Consider the following 26,998-nt stretch of genomic DNA (forward strand, 5'->3'; position numbering starts at 1 on the left):
CTTTCATCATGCTTGGATCGGTTCGTTTTTCTCTCTCGTCATCGAATCATGTGATGGTCGCACCCGCTCGCAGGACCAGTACCGTACTGGTACTGTACTGGTACTGATACCTTTGGTATCGGTACGATACCAAAGGTTGACTTGCTTGGCGTTCAGGCGATAGAGATACGATATACTGTACAGTGTACAGTACTGTAGTACATTTGTACATTGCACTGTACTACTGTACATTGTACAGTACTGCACGCTACTGTTGTCTACAGTATGCGCGTTATTACTCTAAATGTCCATGAACTACGATGGTATCGGATGGACAGACTCTTGACCAGATGCGGCCGAAAACAAAAATACTTGCTCAGTATGCATCTTCCGTGTCTGTTTTGGAAATCGCTCGTATTCATTTGAATAACATGGATGACCTCAAGTTACTGCTTCCAAGCAAAACTTAGTAACAGGCAATAGAATACAATGTAATATTACTTAATTAATATAGCAAAAATCAGTCAATTCACAATCGATAGTCTTTATACTAAAGTGCTGTCATAATGAAGTGTTTGATACAATTGGTTGACCAAAGTTAGCCCGGTGTCTGTCCGTCCAACGGAATGTCCAGTGTCCAGTCCAGCAACCCTTCTCGTCGTCCATGTCCAATTGTCCGTAGACCATCGTACAGACAGCGACTTCCAAGACTAACCAATACTGTACCTAAGAGGTTGGACCCGCTCTTTGAGCAGTATACAGCAGTAGTTACCGTCATGGACTAGAGTAGTATGTGGGGAAGAACTCAGACAGACAGAATCTTTGACCAAAATGAGACCATCAGTAATGTCGAAGAATGACCACTTAGTATGGATCTTCCGTGCGTGTTTGCACTGGCACTAATTTAAATAACATCATCGATCTTATACTGTGTAGCTGTGTCCAAGAAGCACTTTATTAATAGGCAATAAGATTCACTATAATATTACTTAATTTAGAAGAAATCAGCCAATTCGCAAACTGCATGCTTACTGTAACTCTGTAAGTACTGTTATAACCAAGTGTTTGGCATAATATTTCGACAAGATGAGGTCAACGATGTCTGTCCGTCCAAGAGTGGTCAATCCAGGTCTTCTGGTACACGGTACAGTATAGTACAGTGCTTTACTACAAGCGGTAGTAAAACAGCCAATAAGGATCAGAAATAGCAGAAATAAATCAATAAAATAAGTAGAGAATCATTTCCACCACCGATGGATTAGTTTCTAGGCCAAATGATGAAAGCCAGTTAACATTTTGAACAGTTTAATGAATTAGTTATTCCCAAAGATGGCTAGTCAGACAGTTTTACTCGCTGTTTATGGATTGCCAGGTGCTGGTAAAACATCTTTAATTCATCGATTAATATCAGCATTGCCCAATCATGCTCAGCCATTGATCCCCATTCATATTTGTTATGACTCAATACTACCTAAGGAAATTGACTTCCAGGTAAAGGCATCACGAATCGAGTGTTAATGCATGCTATTGCATAGAAAGAGTTGCCTACAGGCTGTACAACTAGTATACCTATTATTGCAAATAATAATGTTTTGGAGGTAAATCATGAATATGTTTACAGTATTGGTGACTTCAAGCAATGCATTACGGATACCCCATTTTGCAGCTCATGTGATTTGTAGTAGAATTATTATTAAATATCAGCAACGATGAATGTTATTATTGCACAATCCTTATGTCGATAAGTCCTGATTTCCAGCGGTTTAGTTACAAATCATACGGATATCGGAGCTTATGCGTAAGAATCTTCTTCAAAATTGGACGATGATAGCTATCTCAGATGGCCAGTAGACGCGTAAAAGTACAGTACTACGAGAATGTCCCCGTTGGCAGTAAAAGTAGATTGTGCTGCAACCGACACAGTCCACTTCATAAGTCTTAAAAAATGCTATAGCATTGTTCCTTAATGACTCATATCGAATTGGGTGATGGTACTAGGCGCCATTAAAAGATGATCTTCTTTTAGTAGTCAATAATAGCACTATACGTGGACGAGCTTGTAATTTCACCAGAACCAGTAATTAATCATTGACCGCAAATAGGGTTCTTGATAAATATAAGGAATCGTAATATACTATACTGTACTACGAGCTAATAAAATCTCCTGATACGAGAAATGCAGTGATAACAAGGGCCAGAGATGACTCACGTAACCGTAGAAGTTTCAAGATACACAGTATACTGTTTTGGGAAACTAACAAGTCTTCAATCGTTTTTAGGATAGTGAAGATACAATATGGAAGAACATGAGGCAGCTTATTTTGGATTGTATTGAATATTATGAATGTTTTGATGATACTCTACTACCGTGGCAGACTAACCCTGATTATCGCGAAAAATGGCAAATCGTAAAAGAGATGATACAGACTGCTAAGAAAGACAGTAAAAGGTGCTATTTGTTAAAATGAGATGTCATTGTAAAGTACTTTATACAACGAGTTCGACAACAAATTCTAATTATATAACTCTATTATCCATGATAAAATATCGTAGGTGCCTTTATATACTAGATGATAACTTTTATTATCGTAGTATGCGATATAAGATCTATCAGCTAGCAAAGAAACGTGAGTGATTATTTCTTATTATGTGCAGTATTCATTTGCGAATGATGCTCGTATAGATCTATTTATTTTACATCCATTTATGCAATTGGGCCAATTTACTAGTGATAGTAGAACAGATAATCTTACAGTACTGTACATACTACCGCTTATCAGATCGTTGTGATTATTTGCAAAGCATAATTTGTGTTGTAAAAGTATTTCGCTTCTGTACGCATAGTATTTGATTGGCATAAGTTATACCTGATTTGTTGATCATTTAACTGTATTTAGTGTTTTATAGCATTTTAAATTGTCGTCGTACATTTATCTGGTAGATGCATGGGGATATGGTCAGATTTGGGTAAAGTGCCCTCTTGAAGTAGCGTTTCGGCGAAATTGTAACAGAGTAGTTCCAGTTGCTCAAGCAACGATTACAAAAATGGACAGCAAATTAGAAGTTGCCAATTCCAGTAAATTTCCTTGGGAAGACAATAACTTCATCTTTGAAAGTACCAATGAAGATCCTGATAATTGGTAAATTTAGATATGATAATGCATATTTTATTAGTAAGGAAAGATAGATACACGTTATGTAGACGCTTCACCGCTAAAATTGCTTTGCATTATAAAGTTAAAAGTTGCTTCGATTGTAAGGCTACCGTTGAAATGTTTTAAAATTTTTATTCTACTAGGAAGATGTTGCTCGATTTTACTATAGATACCTTCAGCAAGCCGGTAGTATTTATTTCTTCGACAGATGAGCTACAAAAGGTTTATAAATTAGCTAAATTAAATGGAGGGTTACTTCGTAATAGCATTTGCATTATCTGATCTGATATTTCTGTCATGCATTTGTTATTGTGGTAATTGGATAGGAGAAAGATCGATCAATTATTGCCAATAATTTCCTACATCAAGCTGATAAAATACTGAGAAAGTTAGTTTCACAATCTATACAACAATATATTGGAAAGGGTAAATATTTTTATTTTGCTTTGCTATTATTCAGTGATTCCTACTTTTGCTACCATTAATATTTAATTGTTATCTTTCGTCAAATTGTATACGTAGTAGGGAAAATAAATTCTCAAAATATAGATATATCCAAGGAGTTCAATGATATTAGAAAGGATATTATGACAGATTTACGCCGAAATTCCAACCCACAGCTTTATCAAGTGGAGTGCACTAACACTGACGAATTACCGTCTCTACTGAATCGGATCTATACAGAAAGGTGCTTGATGAAAGGTCATAAGTAAAGATGGCCAGCTATTGCTTAATAGAGTACGAGCATAGATCGTCACCAAATAATGATATCAAGGTTGTCATTACCTGACTATATGCAAACATTTCTATTGTATGGACTAAAATGCACTGATGCATGTCATGCCATTGGTATTTATAGCTGTTTTCAGTGTCTCTAATAAAACAATAGTATCTTATTCTGTAAATAACTTATACAGAAATGTACAGTATCTTAATATAAGTTAATAGTACAATAAACAATAAACCGTTCAATATAATATTATCGTACAAATTTTTAATGCACAATAATTTTTATACGAAGTATTAATAAATGACAACTTGTCATATGATGCTATTTGGATTGTTATTACTGTGACAACGCGCACAGTTCTTATATAAAGCAGTAACAACAATCATTAAATTAAATTTACAATCTCAATAACCTAATACATAATTAAATATAGAATTCAGCATTTTGATGCACGTTCATGTTTGATAAGCTTTGTAACTTATAGATAAGAAACTCTTAAACAAACAAGTGGATAATCAGATGATATAAAACAGTAACCTATTGCACATATCGTATTTGCAAGGAATATAATATTCACTATGAAGATAGTAGTTTCTATTAACGCCGTATTTTAAAACATTGCTAGTCAACTAAAGGTAGGCGTACATGTGATCAATTACAAATCGACTTGAATTATGTTAATGGTAACTCATTGTGTAGTTATGACGAAGTTGCAAACATCTAAGTTGATAGATTTGTATATTACATAAAAGATCGGCTATTAAAATGTAGCAATAACCATCAGCGGTAGCAATACATTATTAAGTTAGTTGTGAGTTCCAAATCAAGATGCCTTGATAACTATTAAAATTAGATTGCAAAAGTTGAATTTGAAATCACATTTAAAATTTTTTATAGGGTGATGCTCATCATGGCATTATGAAAAATAGACATTCTTATAATGCTCATGATAATCTTATAAGAGTCAATATGTCGAAATATCGGGAAGGTTCTATCGATATTATACAACATAGGTATCCATTTATACCGTAAATATCTATATATATTCAGTTACACTACACTGTCATACTATAAAACTTTCTACTTCGATTTACTTTCTAAGTTTTCTCTGTAGTTCCTATATATAACAGATGAAAGAAATATGAATCGCAATTGCTAAGCAAGAACTCAGGTTGTCATTATTTTATGTGTGCTTACTTCCGTGCTCTTTCTATTAAAGCTTCCCTTCGATCTAATAGAGACGTAAGTCTTTCTGATGAACTTCTTCCAAAGTTCTTAGATGAGAATAAACTTCTATTAGGCTGTAAAGGACATCGATCATTTATCAATATCATTTTTGACTATGTCGCAATAGTAATATCAAATTTATCTTACTGATGTAGATATCTCATTATTTTCGGTCTTCTTAGGTGGAGTTACAGGCGTATACTTAATTCTGCCATCCAAGATTTTAGCAATAGTGTCATCAACGTTCTTAGTTATAGCTGTAAGAATAACAAAGGCAGAAATTAACATCTGACACTACTTTGCTTTTTGGGGGTAGTTTTAATTCTTATAGTCACCTAAATCCTTTTGAATTACATCGTAAGGAACCTGAGGAAAAACATCTTGCACTTGTTGCACCATCTTGGCCAGTCTGGTATCCCTGGTAGGTGTTGTGGTCTTGGGGGATTTACTGCTATCTTTTTGTGGTGTCACAGGTTGAACAACTTCAGTTTGCGGATTATCGCTATTTATAACACCATCTAAATAGTAAAATTAAGCATAAACGATTTATACAACGCTCAATAGAAATAAATATCTTTTTTCCATCAATAAAATATATCACCGTCTGCCTGTTTTTTTATTTGGGATGCCGATAACGAAGACTGTTCAGAGACTATTGGATCACTTCGCAAATTTAAAGCCTCACTTATCTCCTGTAAACATATTGATGAAAGTTGGTAAGGAGGCAAATATAAACGTTAGCCCTTAGCTGTTAGTATACAGATATCTCGTATATCTATTTCACAAAATGCCAAATTTAATAATATATAATACCTTTCGTAATCTAAATATAGCTTTATCATTAGATTCATTTGCATCCTTTGATAAGACAGGTAAAATACTAGATCATGAGAGTATAAGGGTAAATATTATTATTTATCGTATTACACAAACATGGTTCATGCCTGCAGGAATGATTAGTTCATACCGTATATCATAAAATGTATAAGGAACGAAAAAATGCCACAATAGGTCTTCCCATCGATTACTGGTTCGAGTAGTCTAATAAATATTAAAATGAAGATAATGCGAATATCACCCTTACGTCGTATCTTCCTACTGTATCGATACTAAAACAAACTACCTACCAATCTGACATAACCAAGAAATGGTCGTGTAGCTTTAATTACAATCTATATAGAATAACATAGGCAATGTCAAAATCTTGGTAAGATCATAATATTAAGTATTGCTTAGTTTACATAATACATGAATCAAGATGCTACAATAGCAACGTTCTTAACAGCAACTTCATACTCGATGTGTTTATGATCACTAAATCATTATACTTACTGGCTGTACAGAATGTTCTGTCTCGAAAATCCAATCACTGTTGAACGATAAAATATGTAAACACGCATTTATGAAAATGTACAGTTTACGCTACGTAAACGAAATTGATTTTAAAATGATTAGAGTAAACGGTAAGCAGATTACAAACATGAGTACAGTATATCATCGTACAATTTAAGTGCTATAAAAATTTACTGATCTCTTACCAAAATTCTAGTAAGGATTTTCCATCGGAAATAGTGCGTTCAGGGAAAAGAAGGATGGGTTGAGATAACTCTAAAGGCAATTAAGTGTCATGGTTAGTTTACATTAGGATATGAAGAAGTAGAATTTTATCTGAGAAACTGCAAGATCTTTGGGGAAGTAATTACTGCCATATTACATAAATGATCAATAATGTAACAGTCTACGTATTAGTTTAGTGACTACACACTTGCTACTCGTTATTACTAATACTACTTTCACTATAAGATATAAATGTTGTAGAGGCATACGCGTTAGCAGAGCAATGAGGGAATGCTAGTAAGAGAGTATGAAAGTAAAGCTGTAAGATACAGTGCTCACCAGTTTTGCTTTTACAAGCCTTAAGGAATTCTTCTCTTGACGGATAATAATCTTTGCTATATGATCTATTGACCTTCATTGGATATAAAGAATAAGTGCTACTTTAGGACTATAATCAATCTGTATGAAATCAATCATTTAAGATATACAGCAATGCATTGATTACATGGCAAAAAAAGACCCTGTATTCATTCTTCAAGTATTATGCCATAATTACAAACGCGGTGGATAACAGATTAGGAGTCCTGACTCGCTAAGCTACTACACGCTACCCTGCAGTTACCGTACGTCAAGTTCCTTCTAAGGTAAAAATTCTATTTGCACTATTAGCACGTCTACCGAATATTACTTTCCAATGGGATACTTGGATAGTGGTCATGTACGGTATACAATAAGGTGAAGTCATTAAAATTTCGAATCAACTAGCAACATTATCGATATTTTTAAAGGCATCGGCTGATGTACTAAACCTGTGATCGTAACTGGAACTATTGACTCTAATTAGATACGGTATTGTTCTTTCCAGTTATTAACGTTCACACTACTTCATGGACATAAGTATTTTTAATCAAGCGAGTTAAAACTGGTACAATTTACTGGATCCAGGAGACCAGGATCGCACAAATTGCAGTTTTGCTCAATCCTGATTACTGTACTACTGTATCCTGTATTTTTAGGCTGCTATCGACTAAAGAATTTCCATATATCAACATGGAAAGACGACAACTAGATAAGAGCGATAAGGCTATCTATCGGCTTGATACAGAGGTTAAAACCGGGTGCAAGAGATTCGCTCAAGTATGTTCCCAACTTACTTGTAACGTCGTATTCAATACGGTAGCATCCATAACCGATACATGATTACTGACGATAACCTATACAATAATATAGCATATAATACGATTAGAGAGACTTTTGATGTTGATCTAGAGATAACTTTCCATGAAGTCAACAAGCAATTTTGCCTTGATCATACCGAAAGATTACGAACCTTGTTATTCGAGGATAACTGATGACGGCCAGAACAATGCACTAGCATACCACAAACAGCTGAAATACTTTGCAATATAAACCTACAAGAATATTGAAGCAAGTATCGCATGAATGACACATTTTAATCACGATCAATATATCATGGCTTTGATTGCAGGTCAATTAATCCAACCTTCTTATAGAGCCATAGTAACATGGTATGAAATGAGCAGCTAATTGCAGCTGCAGATAGACAGCAAGGCGTAAAATGAGTAGAACCAATCCAATTGGACCGTATAGCAAAAGGAAGATTAACCGGATATCGTTTGGAAATCTATAAAAAAAATAATTCATAAATGCTTGGTTGTATGCTCAAAGTATCCATCAGACTCTACGGATAAGTAGTCTAGTTAATGAATGATTAATCACAACGAAAGCAGACTGTTGACCAACCTAGATGGACTAGCCATTTTTCTGCAGGTTGCAATGATGGTCAAGGCCGCACGCGTGCCGCGAACTTTATTTCCAGTTAAGGGTTTACACTGTACTGTACATGCTGTAGCGTGCCGTACAGTACAGCACCATGGACTACAACATACTGACAGACAGGCAGACTCACTGTAGTCATGGGCTTCTACAGCTGGAAGCCCATGCTTTGGCTGTACGATAGACTTTACAGTACACAGTTAGATCATCGTCGGGGTCAGTCCACCATGGAGGAGGCAATAGAAAAAAAGCCTTTCGATGGTATTATATCAATGAAGTGAGGTGATCAGCAAGAACAGTCCAAAAATCCATACTAAATAGGTATGGACTCTTCAACATGCTCGATAACCCCATACTAGATCTTGGATTTTGGTGCTTACTATTGCAATCGAGAAGATGCTAGTGGCATCATGGGGAAAGGAGCTAGAACTAGAATCAGGGAATGATGTAGAATAAGTAGCTAAATATTATCATGATGCAAATCATTTTCAACAACTGCTGCTCATTAAAGTTTGGGACGATTATGAGTCGCTTAGGAACGATGTATTAGGTTAATAGCGATAGAGTACTTTCAAATTGATATGAGTCTCATCAAACATGCTTAATAACACTGTCGATCTTCGGTTTTGGCTCTTGCTATTCAAATCGAGTAGTTGCTATGGCATCATAAAAAGTAGCACTACAGTTTATTTATTACTAGTATCAGGAAATGGAGTATAAGTAGTTAAGTTAAATACTTGATTACTTGTGTCATGCCATTTAATTTTTTCAATCAATTATGAACATAGAGTCGTAGAAAACCTGGAACAATGATATAAATAAGTTGTACTTATCGGACCTAACATAACAGTAGTAGAAAGAAAGAACTACGCTATGCCTTTCGCATATTCGCTTGGTGCTCAACGCAAAAAGGCAGCTAGGGCAGCAGACAGTTACAAGACGGTTAGTACTTTACAATAGTTTAGATATTTCATCAACCAACAAACAAACAGACTTCTATTTCTATACATGTAAGGAAATTGAAGTATAAAACAGCAATGTTTATATTGCATAAGCGATGCCAACATAGAAGTACGTATATCATCAATTTTAACTTTATGGTAGTACCTAATACACAATACTGTACGATGGCCACGTAAAACATACACAGTATACTGCTTAGCTGATACTAATAAAGCATTACAAATCCAGGCATATCTGTTACTAACTAATCTAATGAAACAAAATCAGAGCATACAACTGATTTTATTGCTTATAACATTGTAGCATAGGTAAATATATATATATATATATATATATATATACTGTGCATATGTATAAACACAGTTACTGCATTAATTGACCTAGTTGATACCTTAGCTGGATAAATATCTGGTATAACAGGGATAAATAAATATGATTATAACACAGAAGAAATACTAAAGTCGAAAATACGTACATCGTATATCAATATCAGAAATTAGCAAGGTTAAATCATAGTAGAGTAATTAATTATCAATATAAACATTTGACGATCGATGCTGTGCGGTATTTCGGCATACAAAAAATTAAAATTACTGTACAATTCTAATGCATCCGAAATATGTTTGTCGTACTGTAGGGCTTTCAACTAAGTACTCTATCAATAATTAACACATCAACGCGCACATATTTGGTATATAGCTTATATAACGATACCGCATAAAGATACAATCAATGATTCGTAATTCCTAGTTCAATCAATTTTGTAATGTAAAGCTAAATATCGTTACATTTGACTATAGAATTGTAAAACACTCGTATCTAGATGATAATGGCTAAAAAGTACCGTAAAATATTAGATAAATAACTTAGTAAATATCATTTGAAGTGTTATATGGCAATAAATTGTATCATGTTTTACTTTATCTGGCTCACAATTATCGTTAATATAACATAAATGGCATAAATGACATCTGGCTGGAATACTCCTCAACAAAAATTATTTAAAATATATGTTTGCTCTCATTGGAAAATAAAATTTTAAAGCATATTTTAATTTAATGTAAACAATAGCGTACGTGTAATTTATAGGCGCTTTAAAAATCGATATAAAAACCAATGTGAACAATTAGCATTTAATCAATTAGTAATCTCACAATAACTAAAAATCTGGTCTAAGTTGGGTTGAAGCAATTGGGGAATGTTATCATGATAATTTAATAGTAATTTCTACTTTTCTTAACTTAATGACAATTAAATCTATTAGTATTGGTGTACGTGATTTGCCGTTAAGTTATTGTTGGTAATGTAAGAATTCGATCAAATCACGAATGTAATAATAGAAAATACTAAAATATTAATCACTTTCAATTTCTAAAGCTAGAATTAGATGAGGAAACAGAAATTATTTCATTCTCCAATTTTAGCTTCAGTTGCTAAAGTTTAGAGCAGGGTCGGAGCTCCTTCCTGGTCATTATAGCCATATAAATGTATTCCATAGATTTCATTCAACCGTTCGAATAATTTATGGGATTAATCTAGCCATTACAGAATTAAGTCAAATGGCAATAATTCACTTCGATTGTTAAAGATATTGATAAATCACCCGTAGAGTTAGTGGTAAAAATACTACGTAGTCATTTTTTCTTCAATTTTCATTATTTTAAATGACGATATTGCTTTTCTGCTGATACCAAACGAGGATTTCGTAGTAAGTATAAGTTAACATGTCGTATTTTGAAACTTACTTCCTTAAAAGGTTATTCAACAGAACTTTAGGAGTCAATATGAATATCATTCGGCGTCGATACTGGTTCAATAGTTTCATCGTTTATTATATTTATTTTAAGCGTATTGTCGACAGGATTGCCATTATCAGATGTAATAAAAGCAGCAGTGGGATTATCTGCTTGGTTAGTTACATTAGTCTGGGAAAAATTCTTGCTATTCTCAATTACAACTCCGCCTTCAGAAGAATCCGTGCCTTTTTCGATGCCAATATCGGTAACTCCAATATCACTGTTACTATCATTTGCATTAAGATTTTCATTACTTTTGCTGGCTGTCAATAAATTCTCAGCAGAATTTTTAGCGGAAGTCAAGTGGGTTTGATTTTGTCCACCTTCCAGACCGTCGTCTTCTTGTGATGAAAAATCGCTCCATTTGATATCAAGTTCACTTAACTTTTCGGTAACTATTTTTTCTATACTTCGTCTTTTCATGTTACGTTTTATCAGTTTCCTAAATACACGATCTAATCTTCTCGCAAATGTATTAACATCATCTTTTTTCAATCCAATAGCAGCAGCAGCTGTCAAGTATGCATAAGGGTAATTATTGTAATGGGATCCATAATTTTCAAATGTGACTGATCCTATTTGCTTTGTTACACCAGGGGCTATAGCTCTGACAAAAAATCGGTACATTTAGTAATGGCTAAAGAATGACTTAATAATTAATGAAATCTAGGTAATCTGTTCGTAAGTATCCATACCGAATAAAGATATGCACAAAAAAGGTATACAACCACGTAGTGTACTTATAATTTAGAAAAAAAATACTATTTGACTTAATACCTTGCCCCAGAAATGTTTCGGGTAAAGAGCATTGACCCTAGTTCGGTTGCATGTTTAGTAGGCATAGAAGATAATGTAATACCTATTGTTGGTGTGATAAGAGTGTAGGTTAGGAGTTACTAATCATTACAGCTAAGGTAACAACGCCATGCCATTAAAATCAGCTAAAAAATTAGTACATCGGTCAGATACCTATAGATATTGCATTATTAGGGGTGACTAAAAGTCGTTCACCGTGAGCTGATGCGACCTGTTGCAAGCGCTTTTGTAGATATCGATACATTCCCTAGAAAAAAATTCGTTTCAATAATCATATAGTATAGCAAAAAGAATCTCATGTCCTGGCCACAATATATATTTATATCTTTCCTTCGTTCTTTATATAGATATACAAATTTTAGAGTCTATTTGACGAAATATTTGTATAAGTAAGTAGTTGCAGTAGATCGCTTTGATCTGTAAGCCTTAAAGCTAGCATACTCACTTTTCGCTCTATCAGTGAATCCTTGAACCCTTCTACTCCCATTGATAGTAAAGTCACAAATAGATCCATAACTGGAGCAGCTGACGCACGTCCTGAAATGATAATAAAAAACGTAATAGTTAATTAATGTCTGCACTTCTTTTCATTAACTGGAAATAAGTAATCCTATACCCGGATAAGTTTGGCTAATCTTGCTGATAAAACTGTCATCAAATCCTGCGATTACAGCTCCACCGACAGGAACCATAAAATTTTTGTCTGTGCTCTGAATAAATGCATCGAGCCTGCCAGAGCGTGCAGCCTTTTAAATAAAGTTTAAAAATAGTAGTAAATTAAGCAATTAATTTTCACAAACTGCCACTCTCAATAATATCAGTGTTCTACTATATTTATGTACTATGTACTGTATCTATATATTATATACTTATAAACCTGCTCTATTAGATGAGTGCATTTTGAAGATTGTAAACCATATGCATTATTAACTACGTGTGGAATCTCGAATTCCTTGCACAACTTGCCAATTGCTTCTAAACTATAAATTGTAAATTGAAATAAGATTATGTTTGATTCTCAAATTTCAATTCATGTCATGATCGTCATTGTGAACGGCGAAACCTTAATTTAGTTCAAAGCTATATTGCGTTAACATACTTTATGAAACTATTACATAAGAATTAATACTTTATCGTACCTATCAGGAGCCCGTGGTGTAAAGCAACTTGTAGTAGTGTAAATACACAATATTTGTTCAGGCGGTATGCCTTTCAGATGTTTTTCTATCATCTGTACATCAGTTCTTAATTCATCTTCAACTAAAATATTCTCAATGACGATTGGTTCAAAGCCTATGAATGCAACATTATCTCAGTTTACAATGACTGATTTTCAGATAGAACTATTTATAAAATTGTAGTATTTCATTAGAACGCTAAGCTATTCCTAAAGATATTCTTACCAGCTGTAAAAATAGCCTTAAAGCAAGATTTTTGATCTACTCTAGGCCAAATGATATACTTTGCTTCAGGTCTCATCTGTTTAATGGTTAGAAAGGTCAAAACCATACTCATTCCAGTTGCCATAGGAACCACAATGCAAGAAGATGCACTCCGAACGCCTGTTACGATTTTAGAAAAGATTTTAATAGATAATTGTAGTAACGGCATGAAAACAATATTTCATATCCACATGATCACACAGTAAAAATTGGAATTGCATTCAAGCTCCAGTAATAAGTACGGTTTATGTCATTGCAAGCTATCAGCATAATACAGACTAGAGCAGCATAGGTAACACTAGTCATTATTGCAAATTAATGGGATCATTAATTCTACATATACACGTATATTAATAGCTAGCGTAACTTTAGTCTCAAGACAGGCATAGGAGATTGACCGGGTTGATGTAAATTGTAATACTATATCTGTATCGCATAATGCATCGAACGAAGACAAAGAGTATACTAATGACTCTGATCTAGCTAATTAGCAATAGAGATCATTGGTTTACGGTTCGTAAAGTAATCCTATTATTGCTAATTATTAGCTCTGCTATCCCAACGGTAAGAAAGTCAACATGCGTATAAATGATGAAGCAAAAGTAAAGATATCCTGTATCTATACCTGCAATTCGAATGGCATCTAAAACCATTGCATTAGTTAGTTTCATCATTAGAGAAGATCCTGCAGCCTTTGGTTGTACGGCAGCAATATCGCCAGATCTTCCAATACCGTGGGCCAGTCTATCGTTATAATGATAATAATTAGCAATTTGTGCAAACAAAGACGTTGTTTACATCAAATACCAAATAGCGTAGACAGTAGCTATGAAATTATTTAAGGCATATTTATTAACATACCAGTATTGTCTGAGGTCTATAAAGAATAGTTACTGTACAGTGTTGAATAGGTACTTTCTTGCGGTACAAGCTACAACTGATATTCATTGTGTACAGAATGACGGATACGATAACAATTATAACTTCATAATTGAATTTAGAAATATAGAGAAATTCAACATCTGCCAAGTAATATGAGGCAAAATGATCTTTACTTATTTTTATAACTGCTCATCTATTTTAGCGCTCATTAATCATACAATATTCATTAATTAATAACCGAGGCTATTGTAACAATATTTATTATTTCTAATATGTTATATAATTAGTTTAATATTGTACCCATAATGTCTCTGAACAACAATAGGCGATGCAATTCTACCTTCTCTTTCTCCAATCCCAGCATTACCTATATTGGTGATATACGCGTAGTTTATCATGAACTGGTCAAGGCTCATTATGCTGAATAAAAAATGCGCATAAATATATTGCAATTTAAAAGACTAAGTACTGTACACAGCAAGCAGTACTACGGCTTTTGTTTTGTATCATTGCTGGCTTGGTAATTATTGAAATATTAAGATTGTACTTCAAATTTAAGAAATTGTTAATGTTGATGCAGTTTTACAGACCTAAAAAATTATTGCTGTCCATCGTGGATATTTCGTTTAATAACATTTCGATTGTTGATCTATCCCATCCTTTGACCGGTAGCTTTTTCTACCATTATTCAATCAACAGAAAGAATTAAATCGTTGGCAATAGATATATATATATTTAAATTTAAAATAAGCAATTAATTAATAATTGGCGATAGTTATGTAGTGAAAAGATATTGTCTACATTAGCGGCGTAGTACGAAGTTAATCCCTTTATATTATATAAAAGAAAAGAGGGTTTTGTATATGACGGTTATAGAATGAAAGCGGAAAGGATATACTGTACCAACGAAAAAATTACTTTACTGTGTGTAACTGCTAATGTGGAATGCAATGTACCCTAGGGACTCATAATATGATATTACGGTATAATTATTCTATCTGGTTATTTTAAGTGAACTTAGGAGCATTTATAGCGATAAATTTACGGCTATTATAATGATCATCCACGGCTGCTCGGTAGAGCGTCACATCTATACAATATACACTGGGCTAAATTATGAGCATATTCTTGCTCATCATTGAATGCATGACTTTGATCGCATTAGATTTTAAAAGAATACTTTCAGTAATCCGGTTACAGTATCACGCCGTAATGCCTTGATTAAATTAGCGCTATTCCTCATTTTTAATTTATTCATTATTGAATATGAGCATATTAGATTACATTTACGTTGTAAACATGACATACTTTTGGCACTGACTGTGCTATACTGTGAATTACGTGTACAGTATTTACATTGTTGCGGTAATTCTTTATTGATATTATTGGTAATTAAGAATGTTTCCACTAATTATAATCATCATTCTAGGCCTAATATCGAGCTTTGAAAAGCAATTGTAATGCTTTAAACGTGGTTTAATGGATGTTCATTCAAAGATGGTTATGTACTGTACGTGTACAGTATATGACGTTCATAGTGGTTGGACTGGATCATGAACCTCTCAAGCTCTCTAAAAAATGAGGCAAGAGCATGTACGAGAGTAGAAGCATTAAGCGACTTTTGTGTCGAATGAATTAGCATACCGATATTAAACTATTTCGTAAGAGTAAATACTGTAAATTAATCTAGCGTACTATGTACAATTTTGATGTTGGTGAATAATTAAAATTATCGTTCAAGCAATTTAATATTAAGCGTTGTATCAGTGGCACACAGCTGGATTCAGGTTGATAATTATAATAGTTTCAATCTAGATGATATTAATTCATTCATAAAGGTAAGGTATTGCCTGGGGCGATTTAATCTATCGTGAAGATGCACTTAGAGGCTTTTGATGGCATGAAGAAACGACTAGAGACTATCGTTAATAGAAGACAATGGAGTACTTTGTTCCATAGTAGATTTTTGGTTATAACTGCGAGAGGTCTGGCATTGTTATTATTTGTTCTGTTGAATAATGATGGTTGTTAAAGTTCATCAATGTATTTGTTCAAAAAGCCATTAAGGTAAACTAAGTTTAGCAGTGGAGTAGCAGTGAATAAAGCAGTCTTTTCTTTTTCGTTGACGAGATAGGTTTTATTCTTTACCGTAAATCTGACAATGTAAGTTGTGCCATTAAAAATAGGAGACGTCGATAAGATTTCTGGTGGATATGCACGTACTATTCCATTTAATTAGTAATACACTATATCATAAAAAGAGATATTAATTAACATGAAATGGACCAAGTCTTAAAATGATTTTTATCGTTGTATATCGCCCCCCCCCCCACCAAAAAAAGAGGAAGTAAAAGATGGTAGAATACAGTGGTGGTAATTTTGGGACATATCTGGTGTTATCAAGTGTAATGTTTTTACTGCCGATGATACTATCTCAAGATTGAGTGACAAGGAGTGAATAAAATTGGCCATTGCTTATGATTGATCAATGCTAGAGAATACTGCCATTGATCAGATCCGATCATAGAAGCACGTCTAATTACTTAATTAATCGATAACATGATCTGCGATAGTGAATATGTACAGCATGCAAACTAAAGAATGTATCATTGATGGCATAGCATTCTTTCTTATACAGATTATATCCTTTTTCTTGAATAAAGTATTTATGATTGTAAAACATATCATTCCTACGTATGAGTTACCATTTAGGTCTTTAAACCATTTATGCGAGTACAACGATCATCATTGCAAGATAGGTTCAGCATTGGAGATGATTGAGTGCGAGGTTGCATCAATATTATAATCATTATTATTGTTAGTATGTGTGCATTTGGTGTAACACAAGAGGGAGGTAAAAGGTAGGGGGCTGCCCCCAAATCGCTTGCTATCCCTCTTGTCTATTTATTGATATCCTAGCTAAGAGAGGAGTATCTTGATTGACCTCATGTCAGTATTTTTAACATTAATCTGAGATGTTGACCATAGGAATTTCACAAACATCCTCTATTGTTCTGCTTGATGTGAAGTATTATCAAATATATTTCATTGACAGTTTCCAGTGATTACTTTACGCTAGCTATCAAGTTAGACGGAAGTATATACTTGGTTGGCTGTTCGAATGGTTCACTAAAACAGTGGTCACCTTTTGCGCTAATTTACCCATCAATGATACAACCCCAGTGGACAAGCAAAATGCAAACAACAATTTCAAGCAAATGCACTTACATGTTCTAAGAGGATTTTAATGTAATTTTCATGAGACTTTCTCGATTGTTTTCCTTGCTCTACATAAGTTGAAGGTAGGAAACGGCAAGCAAGAGCGAAATTTTCTACATTCATATTCTGTCATTCAAGTGGTAGAAGTAAGAGAAAATATTATTTTCAATGAAGAATTTTTCACTGCAATGGCGAATGCAAAGCGAGAGGGTTGGCCAAAGGTGGCAGTGAAGGCGAGCTGAGTGGTGCGTGTGTTGAGTAGAAAGTGAGTCGACACTTTATAAACGTACTTACAGTATAGCGTACTGTACACTGTACAGTGTGCAGTAGTAGTACGCAGACCACAGTGTGTTCAACATGCCGAAAGCTACTGTAGCCTTCAGGAGATTTCGACTATAGTGTACACTGTATATCCGTATTTTCTATGGGCAATATGTCTTTGCCAAGAAATCAGTCCAATCCTCTCCTCACGCCATACTGTACAGTACCAGGTCAGACTGGACTCTGCAAGCTAGTACTAATGTACTGATTTTGCCTGGGCCTCAAGATTGTTTGTACTGTAGGTCAACCGTCCGTCCGTCTGGTCTGGTACACAGTGTACAGTGCAATCGAGGAGAGAGTTCAGTATGAAAGAGGCAAATTAAGCTTTACAAATTCTTTCAGGCATTTGATTATTTCTCGTTGAATTCTACTTTGAATTGTCTATTTTAAAAAAGAGGCAAAAGAAGCAAATTGAGCTTAACAAATTCTTTCAGGTATTTGATTATTTCTCGTTGAATTCCATTTTGAATTGTCTTGGCAATTTTTCATTGATTTAAGGACCTCAGGCTGAACTCTGCAAGCTAGTACTGTACAGTGTACAGTACTGATTTTGTCTGGGCCTCAAGATTGTTTGTACTGTAGGTCTGTTGGACGTCCGTCTGGTCTCCTGCACACTGTACACTGGAATCGAGGATAGAGTTCAGTATGAAAGAGGCAAATTGAGCTGTCCAAATTCTTTCAGGCATTTGATTATTTCTCGTTGAATTCCATTTTAAATTGTCTATTTTAATGTCTTGGCAATTTTTCATTGATTTAAGGACCTCGCTGCACTACTGTAGTTAGTGAGTGAGCAAGACTCTTTTTGGAAGACCTCAATGATAGTCAACTCTTACTTTTTGTACACTACAGTATATTATTATTGAAGATACGCATACAGTAAACTAGACGTACAGTACTAGAAGATTTTGAGAGCGATTTTACTTGACAGGTCCCTAAAACAGTGTTCATGCCTCGTAGAGTACTATATAACATCTCCTGTATTCTTGATAGCCTTGTATGACTCAGAGACTTGATAATAAAAGGACTTTTGCGTCTCTGCTGTGATACTGTAAACTACGAAATCATTTCAATATTGAAATGTTTTGATAATCATCGTATGTTAATTTCTTGACATCTTGGCAAGATTTGAGCCTTCAGCGGCTACTTTTATTTCAAATAGGTAAAGTTGGCAGTAATTCTTGACTACTGTACAAAGTGCTTTGTTTGGAAAGTGATATATCATTAGTCTTGAAATTGACTTAAAATGATTCTAATTCATGATTGTCTCTAATTATACATATATATCTATAAATATTATAGCATTGTTGTTACTATATTATTGTTATTATTTATTTTAATTACACCATGTTTAAATCCAACTACTCAGCCATAAAATAGTCAATTTCTCATCCAATAAGATGGATATAAAGAGTAAAACTCAATACAATGACTGAGTGCTTGAAATTGGCCAAATAGGATACACTATCAAAATAGTCCAACACCAGGCTCTTCTATCGTCAAAATGCTCCCGAAATACCCCTAGGAAATGAGATTGCTTTTGCAGGCGAGGAAGAATCGTTGTGTCAACGCTAAACGCGTTGTTACGCTATAATACTGTACTATCGCATAGAGACGATTGGAAGCGTATCCTCAGTCAGACCCCGAGATTATGGACGGACAGAATCCATCCGACGCCCATCATTGTGCTTGGTTGAAAGCGGGTAGTAGTGGGTTTACGGAAGAACAAAAATTTTCTTTTTCCTGTATATATACGCCTGTTGTAAAGGTGTACCAGATTGGAAAATAGAATACGCTACAGCACTATGCTTGCTATGTAAGAAATTCTGTTAAGGCAACAAGATAGTTTACTGGGTGAGAATCCATATTTCCAACCAGGTTATTCGACCATCTTGATCATTTCGCATCCTATACAAAACGCTATCAATCCATCGGTCGTTCGGTATAACAGCCTATCAGGGGACTGAGGAGAGTAGAGCAGACTCAGTACGAGGAACGATCAAATTGACTGATTTTCACTTGAGCATAACATTACTTGCTATTAGTGCATACAAATCCTCTTCACGCTGTGGAGTACACGAGCACAACTGACTAGACTGTTTGGCTTAGCTTGGAGACGATTTCCATTTCAATTTTTCAAAATGGAAAATCAAAAGCTCGAGGTAGGAAGCACTGCCGAGGTTAAAGTAGACCAGAAGGACAACGCTGTCATTGTCGTTTCTTTAAATTATCATGGCGATACTTACCGTGGAGTATTAATTAATACAACCAGCACAATACAAGCTGTTACCAGCAGGTACGTAATAAATGAATATTACTATACAGGTTATTTACTACATGCCAATCCAGAATCAGATCGATTAATAATAATATGAATTCACTTGATTGGACTGCGCTATGGATATGATGCTATTAGATCGATTGGATATTGCTCTGATAGTCCAGTAACTTTGCTAATCAATGATCCAAATGATGTAGGCCTATGAAATTAATTGATGACCAACTGTAGAGTTGCTATTTCGTTTTGTAGTTTATGCTTACATTCAATTCCTGCTTTCGGTATCTTACCCTTATTCAACAAGTCAACATGGGTAGTGAACCCGGTAAGATAGGCAGATTTAAAAAAAAATTTTTCCTAAATCCTCTAGGATAGGACAAGGGTGAATGACCTTAGAAAATGACTTAGTTCCGATTACATTCAAACAAGTCATAAAGTGTGTCATTAGTTTGTTAAGAGATCATAATATCGATCAAATTATGATCGATCATCTGTTATCTTAGTCCAATGTTTAACTTTAACTTAAGAATGGTAGCTCAATGTCGATATCAAGACGAATAACCTTTTAACTGTGTTTGCTGTGTATTGGCTAAAGGCTATTAATTATGTTGCTGAAGATTAGCCAATGATGTACTTGATAGTACTGTACTCATCTAAATTATCCGAACTTGTAACAAGTAATTATGTTAACGATATGCAGCAATCAGCGTTACTGCCATCAAAAGGTCAATTACCTTGATACAGGAATGGTGAAGAAGTTTTCTTTATGCATTTATCCTGACTGCTTTGACTGTGGATCTGTCTCTACTTGTTGTAATTATAATGAATGAGTTAGTATACTGGTTAAAATAAGTGGAGAAAGCCAAATTATTCTACTCTAGTCATGTAGATAGTAAACGCAGAAAGAAGATGTATGCGTATGTAGAAATGATTAATTATTGTAAGTCGGTAACTGATCATTGCTTTACTTGTGTGCCTGTATACAGTACTGTATGCGTACTGTATGTCTATCAAGTAGATTTGCGCTATCTCAACCACTTCAAACGGCCGATGAAATACAGAATATTGTTGAATATCAGCCTGTTTTTACTGTTAGTCATGTCTCTTTGTCCGCAAAATTTATACATACAGCCTTTAACAGTCCATAACAAACATTCGCGTAAAAATGGAGCAATGATTAATCCACGTATTTTATAGCAAAAAATTGTGGTATTATGACGCTGAAATACGACAACGTGCTCCAAAATTAAAAGTTAAAACTAAACAAATTAATATACACGTATTGACCAACTTTCTTTTAGGATTTCGGTCCCTGCTTTATCCAAGAGACCTAAACCATTTCTTTGTAATACTGGTCATGGATTATGGTCTAATAGCCAATTGGGCGGTCAAACTTGTACTGAAATAACCACAGAAAATAATATAAAGATAGAAAAAGATAGCAAGTTTAGTCAAAATAACAAAATTACGGGTAGGTTCATACCTTTACATAATTATAGAAATATTACAACCTAATGACGTTACCTGTTCTACTGCTTTAAACGTTCATAAAGTTGATAATGTGTCGAGCAATATTGAAATTGAAATACTTAATGTTGCCTTATTAGGATTAACTGAGAATACTACAAAGGCACTCAATGAAGTAAAAGAGACGATATCTAGCAGTCATAGCAAACAGGCGATAGCTGATAGCACTAAAGACGAACAAATCACTTCACAGCAAAATGCTAATTTGACTTATAGCATCCAGGAAAATAGTTTCAATACGCGGCAAAATATATCCCAAGTTAATGGCCAATCTGAGAGCTTGTTAGTTAACGATCACTCTTCAAAAGATATGCAGTGTACTAATAAACGTATGCTATATGAAACTAACAGAGCGAGCAATATCACTAATCATGATGACAATGATAATGAAGTATCCTGTCATAGCGGTGGTAGTAACAGCACCAATTCAACTAGCAATAGGAGAAAAATGGCTAACATTAATAATAGGTATTGTCAGGGATATCATGAAATTCATAGCCAAAATAATGGACTGTCATCAAAAAGAAGGCGCCGAAGCCCGAAATTTACATCTACTTATTATTTAGCATCATCAAAGAAATCTGCTTCTATAGGCAATAGCACAATGACTAATAGTAAGATGCCCGGACATACTGTCGATGATATATGTAACAAGTTACATGCTGTGGCCCATTCGAAAAGAAAAAACGGTAGTGATAATCGATGCGGAACAGAAAAGAAAGTTAAGGGAATGAAAATTATAAATAGTGATAATAGTAAGACTACAGTAAAATATGATCCGAGTTGTCGCACTTTTCAAGTTGGTGATATCGTTTGGGGTAAAGTACAGGGGCATCCATGGTGGCCAGGCCGGATTGTATCACTCGATGCAACGGTTGAAGAACAACATTTGTATCCGTGTAAAGCTGTTGTTGCTTGGTATAATTCCAATACTTGCTCAATTATATCAGCAAGAAGATTGTACGATTTCGATGAAAGTTATGACTTACGGCACATGCCTAAACGGCGTGGTGCTTATCAGAAAGCTGTCGAAGATGCCTTACTTGCTAGTCGGCAACAACAATCATTTAATGTAGTAGCTAACTGATTAACTGATTCCGTATATAAAGTTACGTACGTATACTGTATGTAGAATAAAAAAATTTGAAAGCGAGTTTTCTACTAATCAATTGAATGTATGTTATGACTACTAACTAATACGATATGTATAAAGAAAAAATTCTGCAAATGATAATGGTGTAATAAACAGTAACATCTTGGCGTTAATTAATAAGAAATAGCTATCAGCCAAGCTGAAGCATCTTACGTTACCTAAAACTTGATATTTATTAGTTCTTGCAGTATTTGTTCATTGCGTAATTTGTTAAATATTATTATAGCATATATATCAGATAAGTTACTAAAGTATTTTTGAAATACTAGCTCTGTATAAAGTCACTATTGTATAATATAAATATCCTGTAGAATTCCCTTCTTTTCTCATCGTCTGCCGCATATGTTGTTATACTGTAATATATGATGTATGTATAGTATTTGCAATTCTGTTGATCAATTGAACTTAGAAATAAAAGATATTCATCAGATTTAAGAGTTATTACAGAGTTGAACAACAAATATTTTATTAAATTAAATTTGTTCGAAAAGATACATATTACTTTCAAAGGTTTAGAGAACATAATAACGCAATAAGTATTACTGTACTGCGTGCTTCCTTTAACTATTCTACTGTATAACATATACAAAATGAAAATTACAGGTTGTTTTATTACAGTCTGTAAATAATGACAAAAGTTCATTTTGTTATATAGATCGATATCGTAGGAATCACTTTAAAACTCATGATCTTAAAAAGCTATTTATTCGCCTTTATCAAATGCTGAAGTATTTAATGTAGTAATTTTATGGTATTGTTTACAACATACAATAATAAATATATCGATGATTGGAATAGGTTACTTTTCAAATTTTACGCTGTAAGAGTCTGTAGTCGGATCTTTATTCAATTTAAAATTGTCAGTTGATAGGCCAAATGGGTTCAGGATCATATTACCTAAATCTTTCAATTTTCCTACAGTATATAACGATCATAAAATTAAATAATACTTCGGCTGTAGTTCTATCAATACTTAGTGTTCATTATACTGTATGTTAAATTGTTCACAACGATAATAGTAGCGATATTGATCGAATAAAGTTTCATCATTGAGGGTAGTGAAAATAGAGCAGTACAGTACAAACCTATCATTTCATCTTTTAAACGTTCATTTCTTTCCTTAATTTCATTAGGTAATCTCTATAAAGTGAAATATGGTCAGTGATACAATTACGCCTCGCAAATATCATTTTAGTAGGCTAACCATGACTGCTTCCCTTGCCATTTTATTGCTAGAATCTTTATTCGCCACGCTTTGGTAATCTATAGCACATTAGAATATAAAAATTGTATTTTAGCACAGATAGTTATATGCTTAGCGAAGTCATCTTAAGATCGTTATCATCATAACATGTCTCTACTACAGTACAATTATGTAAATCGCGGTACCTTAACGATTACTACTAACATTATGTTAATGATACTAAGATATTGATCTGGCTTTTATAATTTTAAACTACAGTACATCATAATATACTCATATTCTACATTATAAGTAGTAGCTGTTAGTCATTTTCAATAGTTTTAATTAAGGAGAAAATTCATGACTACCTAAATTCTCGTTTATTATACCTTATCAGTACGTATAAACGCAAATATTGCCATTAACGAACCTTGTAATGCTTCATCTAATTTGTCCAATGCTTCGTATGTTTGAGCTCGCCTAAGTAGTACTTTTACATAATCTGGATTCAAATCTAGCGCTAAAATGGTATCAACAGCAAAAACTCAGGGCACAAGTACAAAAGAACCCAATATTGAACAAATAAGCACATTATACTCGCATATTTATTTGCTCGGTTATAATTCATAAGTTTGGATACCTGCGTTGCAATCATTCAGAGCTTCTTCATGTCTAGATAATTTCATATAACAAGCAGCCCTATTACTATAAAAGATAGCCCTATCCGATATCATTGAGGGGAGACATTTGTAAATTGCCTCCGAATAGCATTCGATTGCATCTTTATAATCTGCAAATAGAAAAAGGTAATGTCTGAATAAATTTTACTGAACTCTCGTTGTGTGACTAATATCTGTTCAGAAGAGATTTTTCAAATAATTTTCTTCCATTCATTACATTGGAGAGTACAATTTTATCCACGTAATGCATTTTACTTTTCAATGAAGGTAATTACTGTAGTTAACAGGTAAAATAAGTTTCAAAGGAAAGAAATTCTTACCTTGTATCTCGAAAGCGGCATTACCCTTACTTTTCCATTCTAATGCTAGGCGTTTTTGCTCCTACACGCGTCAATTACATATAAGTATTTAATTTTTAGCTCAGTAATTCAACATAATTAATTAAACGACAGTCATATCCGCATAAAACTACTGCCATTTCGATAATGGCTTTACTATTACAGAAAGGATACACAACGAGGTGAATACATGCACGGTATAAAATTGGATTCGATTAATCGGGTTATATCGTTGGCAATTTGGTTTTTAATGGTAATAATAATGGTAATTAAATGCCTACGAATACAACCGCAACCCTACGTACTGTAGAATACTTGACTATCTAAAGTAGTTGGCTAACAGAGATTTAATACCGTCCCACAATTTCTATATCAGATTGAAAGATGATACGTACGACGTACGCTGTTAATAGCTTTCATTTAATAAATTAGCCTTTCTCATAGTACGTATGTATGTACAGTAAATTGTGAAGCAAATCGTCATTTCTTGATTACTGCAATACTATGCAAGTATCTATTCCTTGTTACAAGGTACCATAATAAGTTAGTCGATCATCATTAGTCATTTATGTGCGCCTTCCAAATTTTCTTATGCAGTTGCCGCGACTTTGGATCAACTTACATCTCGATATACACTGAAAAGCTACTTTACTTTCTTCTACAATAACGTTGTCCTATTTAAAAGGAAAGCTTTCACTTCGTCGACGATCTTATCATAATTATTACGATGACGATGATAATGATATTTTCAGTACTACGATGAAAATAAGATAGTACTATAATACAGTCGTTCAACGCCATAACAAACGATATAATTGGGAACTTCATTACTGATTACAAGTAGCAAAGAATTGCATGTCAATAAGCACTTGTCTACGTAGACTTTGGTAATTACTTTCTCAACTTGATCCGTACTTTAGTGTAGCCGAAAATAATTTCTTAGTTGGAAAGGGCGGGTTTGATTTTACTCGTCTCCGACATAATAATTTGTTAAATTATAATCGTTATTATTACTATACGATACGTTTAAACAAACTCGATATAGACAGCACCTGCTTTTCATCATCAGTAAGTAAAGCCTCTTTTTCAGCTGTTATTTCCATTTTATTCATCTTTTCCTCTTTAACTTCTTTACTAACATCATCTTCTGATGATAAATCCTTGGTCTCGTCCAAAGATCTCTCTTCCCTTTGATCGGTCGCCATGACTAGGTTCAGGTCGGAGGTGCGAGTGATAGAGCCACTGCACAGTACTGAACAGTGAACATGATACGGGTACGGATGGTACCTTGGTCAGGACTACTACGTTGCTGTAGTTGATAGTATTCACTACCACTAAGAAGCGTGACATGGACCATACTACTGTATTGGTTAGGGAAAGTACTGCAGCTATAGCGGATATCGACTTCGTTTTTCATTTTGGTTTCACTTTCTGGTAAGCTTTAATATGCAAAATTAAAGCTTATAGTATACATTGGGTTTTTGCCTAGGAAAGTAGACCATTTATGCCATATACAGTATGGAGTTTGCAGTAGTTGTACACTGCGATAGTACAGTACAGTACACTAAATTGTTTGTTGACTAAAATGGAATATTAAGGCTGCTACTTTACTAATTGACTTACAGAGTTACAGCCCATATTCGTACTGTGTTGATTTATAAACAATCATTTCTAGAATCAGTCTACTAAAATTGATATCTCAATATCGAAATGTCCAATAACGTGACCATCGTAAGCGCAAAATACCATAAACTGTGAAGTCAGTTCATTAATAATGTATAAAACATGGATTACATTCGATTTATACCGTACCTACGCAATGCTATTTCATTACTTAATTTGTGGTTGCATGATTAGAACTATGTTTCAAATAATGCAAACACTTGGATTTATTTTAGTCAATATATACCGTGATTGGGTAGTTTGAAAGAATGGAAGATATTTTACTTTACAGTAAA

General features: G+C 34.1%; 5 protein-coding genes across 5 annotated transcripts; 2 read left to right on the forward strand and 3 right to left on the reverse strand.

Annotated features, from left to right (window-relative positions):
* Positions 1–1,308: 1,308 nt before the first annotated feature.
* Positions 1,309–3,416, forward strand: TRIADDRAFT_58609 (uncharacterized protein; the record flags this gene model as incomplete). Its single annotated transcript, XM_002114563.1, has 5 exons — positions 1,309–1,470; positions 2,259–2,428; positions 2,533–2,606; positions 2,921–3,119; positions 3,278–3,416. 5 exons carry the CDS (start codon positions 1,309–1,311, stop codon positions 3,414–3,416), a joined length of 744 nt encoding a protein of 247 aa, XP_002114599.1.
* Positions 3,417–4,944: 1,528 nt separating this feature from the next.
* Positions 4,945–8,429, reverse strand: TRIADDRAFT_58610 (uncharacterized protein; the record flags this gene model as incomplete). Its single annotated transcript, XM_002114746.1, has 15 exons — positions 4,945–4,981; positions 5,062–5,165; positions 5,239–5,348; positions 5,427–5,609; positions 5,693–5,783; positions 5,905–5,971; positions 6,059–6,132; positions 6,219–6,263; positions 6,424–6,460; positions 6,630–6,699; positions 6,988–7,060; positions 7,803–7,862; positions 7,979–8,060; positions 8,153–8,293; positions 8,413–8,429. The coding sequence occupies 15 exons, from the start codon at positions 8,427–8,429 to the stop codon at positions 4,945–4,947; spliced, it is 1,191 nt and encodes a 396-aa protein (XP_002114782.1).
* Positions 8,430–10,772: 2,343 nt separating this feature from the next.
* TRIADDRAFT_50605 (uncharacterized protein) lies at positions 10,773–17,686 on the reverse strand (the record flags this gene model as incomplete). The annotated part of the gene is made up of 14 exons (XM_002114747.1): positions 10,773–10,841; positions 11,459–11,463; positions 11,633–11,811; positions 11,982–12,063; positions 12,174–12,267; positions 12,466–12,557; positions 12,637–12,766; positions 12,898–13,000; positions 13,160–13,313; positions 13,424–13,582; positions 14,088–14,206; positions 14,645–14,711; positions 14,935–15,022; positions 17,573–17,686. The coding sequence occupies 14 exons, from the start codon at positions 17,684–17,686 to the stop codon at positions 10,773–10,775; spliced, it is 1,455 nt and encodes a 484-aa protein (XP_002114783.1).
* A 2,336-nt stretch (positions 17,687–20,022) lies between these two features.
* On the forward strand, positions 20,023–22,773 carry TRIADDRAFT_58612 (uncharacterized protein; the record flags this gene model as incomplete). The annotated part of the gene is made up of 3 exons (XM_002114564.1): positions 20,023–20,177; positions 21,461–21,546; positions 21,659–22,773. The coding sequence occupies 3 exons, from the start codon at positions 20,023–20,025 to the stop codon at positions 22,771–22,773; spliced, it is 1,356 nt and encodes a 451-aa protein (XP_002114600.1).
* An 865-nt stretch (positions 22,774–23,638) lies between these two features.
* TRIADDRAFT_58613 (uncharacterized protein) lies at positions 23,639–26,245 on the reverse strand (the record flags this gene model as incomplete). The annotated part of the gene is made up of 7 exons (XM_002114748.1): positions 23,639–23,754; positions 23,925–23,979; positions 24,044–24,102; positions 24,453–24,542; positions 24,663–24,812; positions 25,023–25,083; positions 26,093–26,245. The coding sequence occupies 7 exons, from the start codon at positions 26,243–26,245 to the stop codon at positions 23,639–23,641; spliced, it is 684 nt and encodes a 227-aa protein (XP_002114784.1).
* Between the last annotated feature and the right edge of the window lie 753 nt (positions 26,246–26,998).

This window comes from Trichoplax adhaerens, genomic scaffold (genome assembly GCF_000150275.1).
Source record: "Trichoplax adhaerens TRIADscaffold_8 genomic scaffold, whole genome shotgun sequence".
Lineage (NCBI taxonomy): Eukaryota > Metazoa > Placozoa > Uniplacotomia > Trichoplacea > Trichoplacidae > Trichoplax > Trichoplax adhaerens.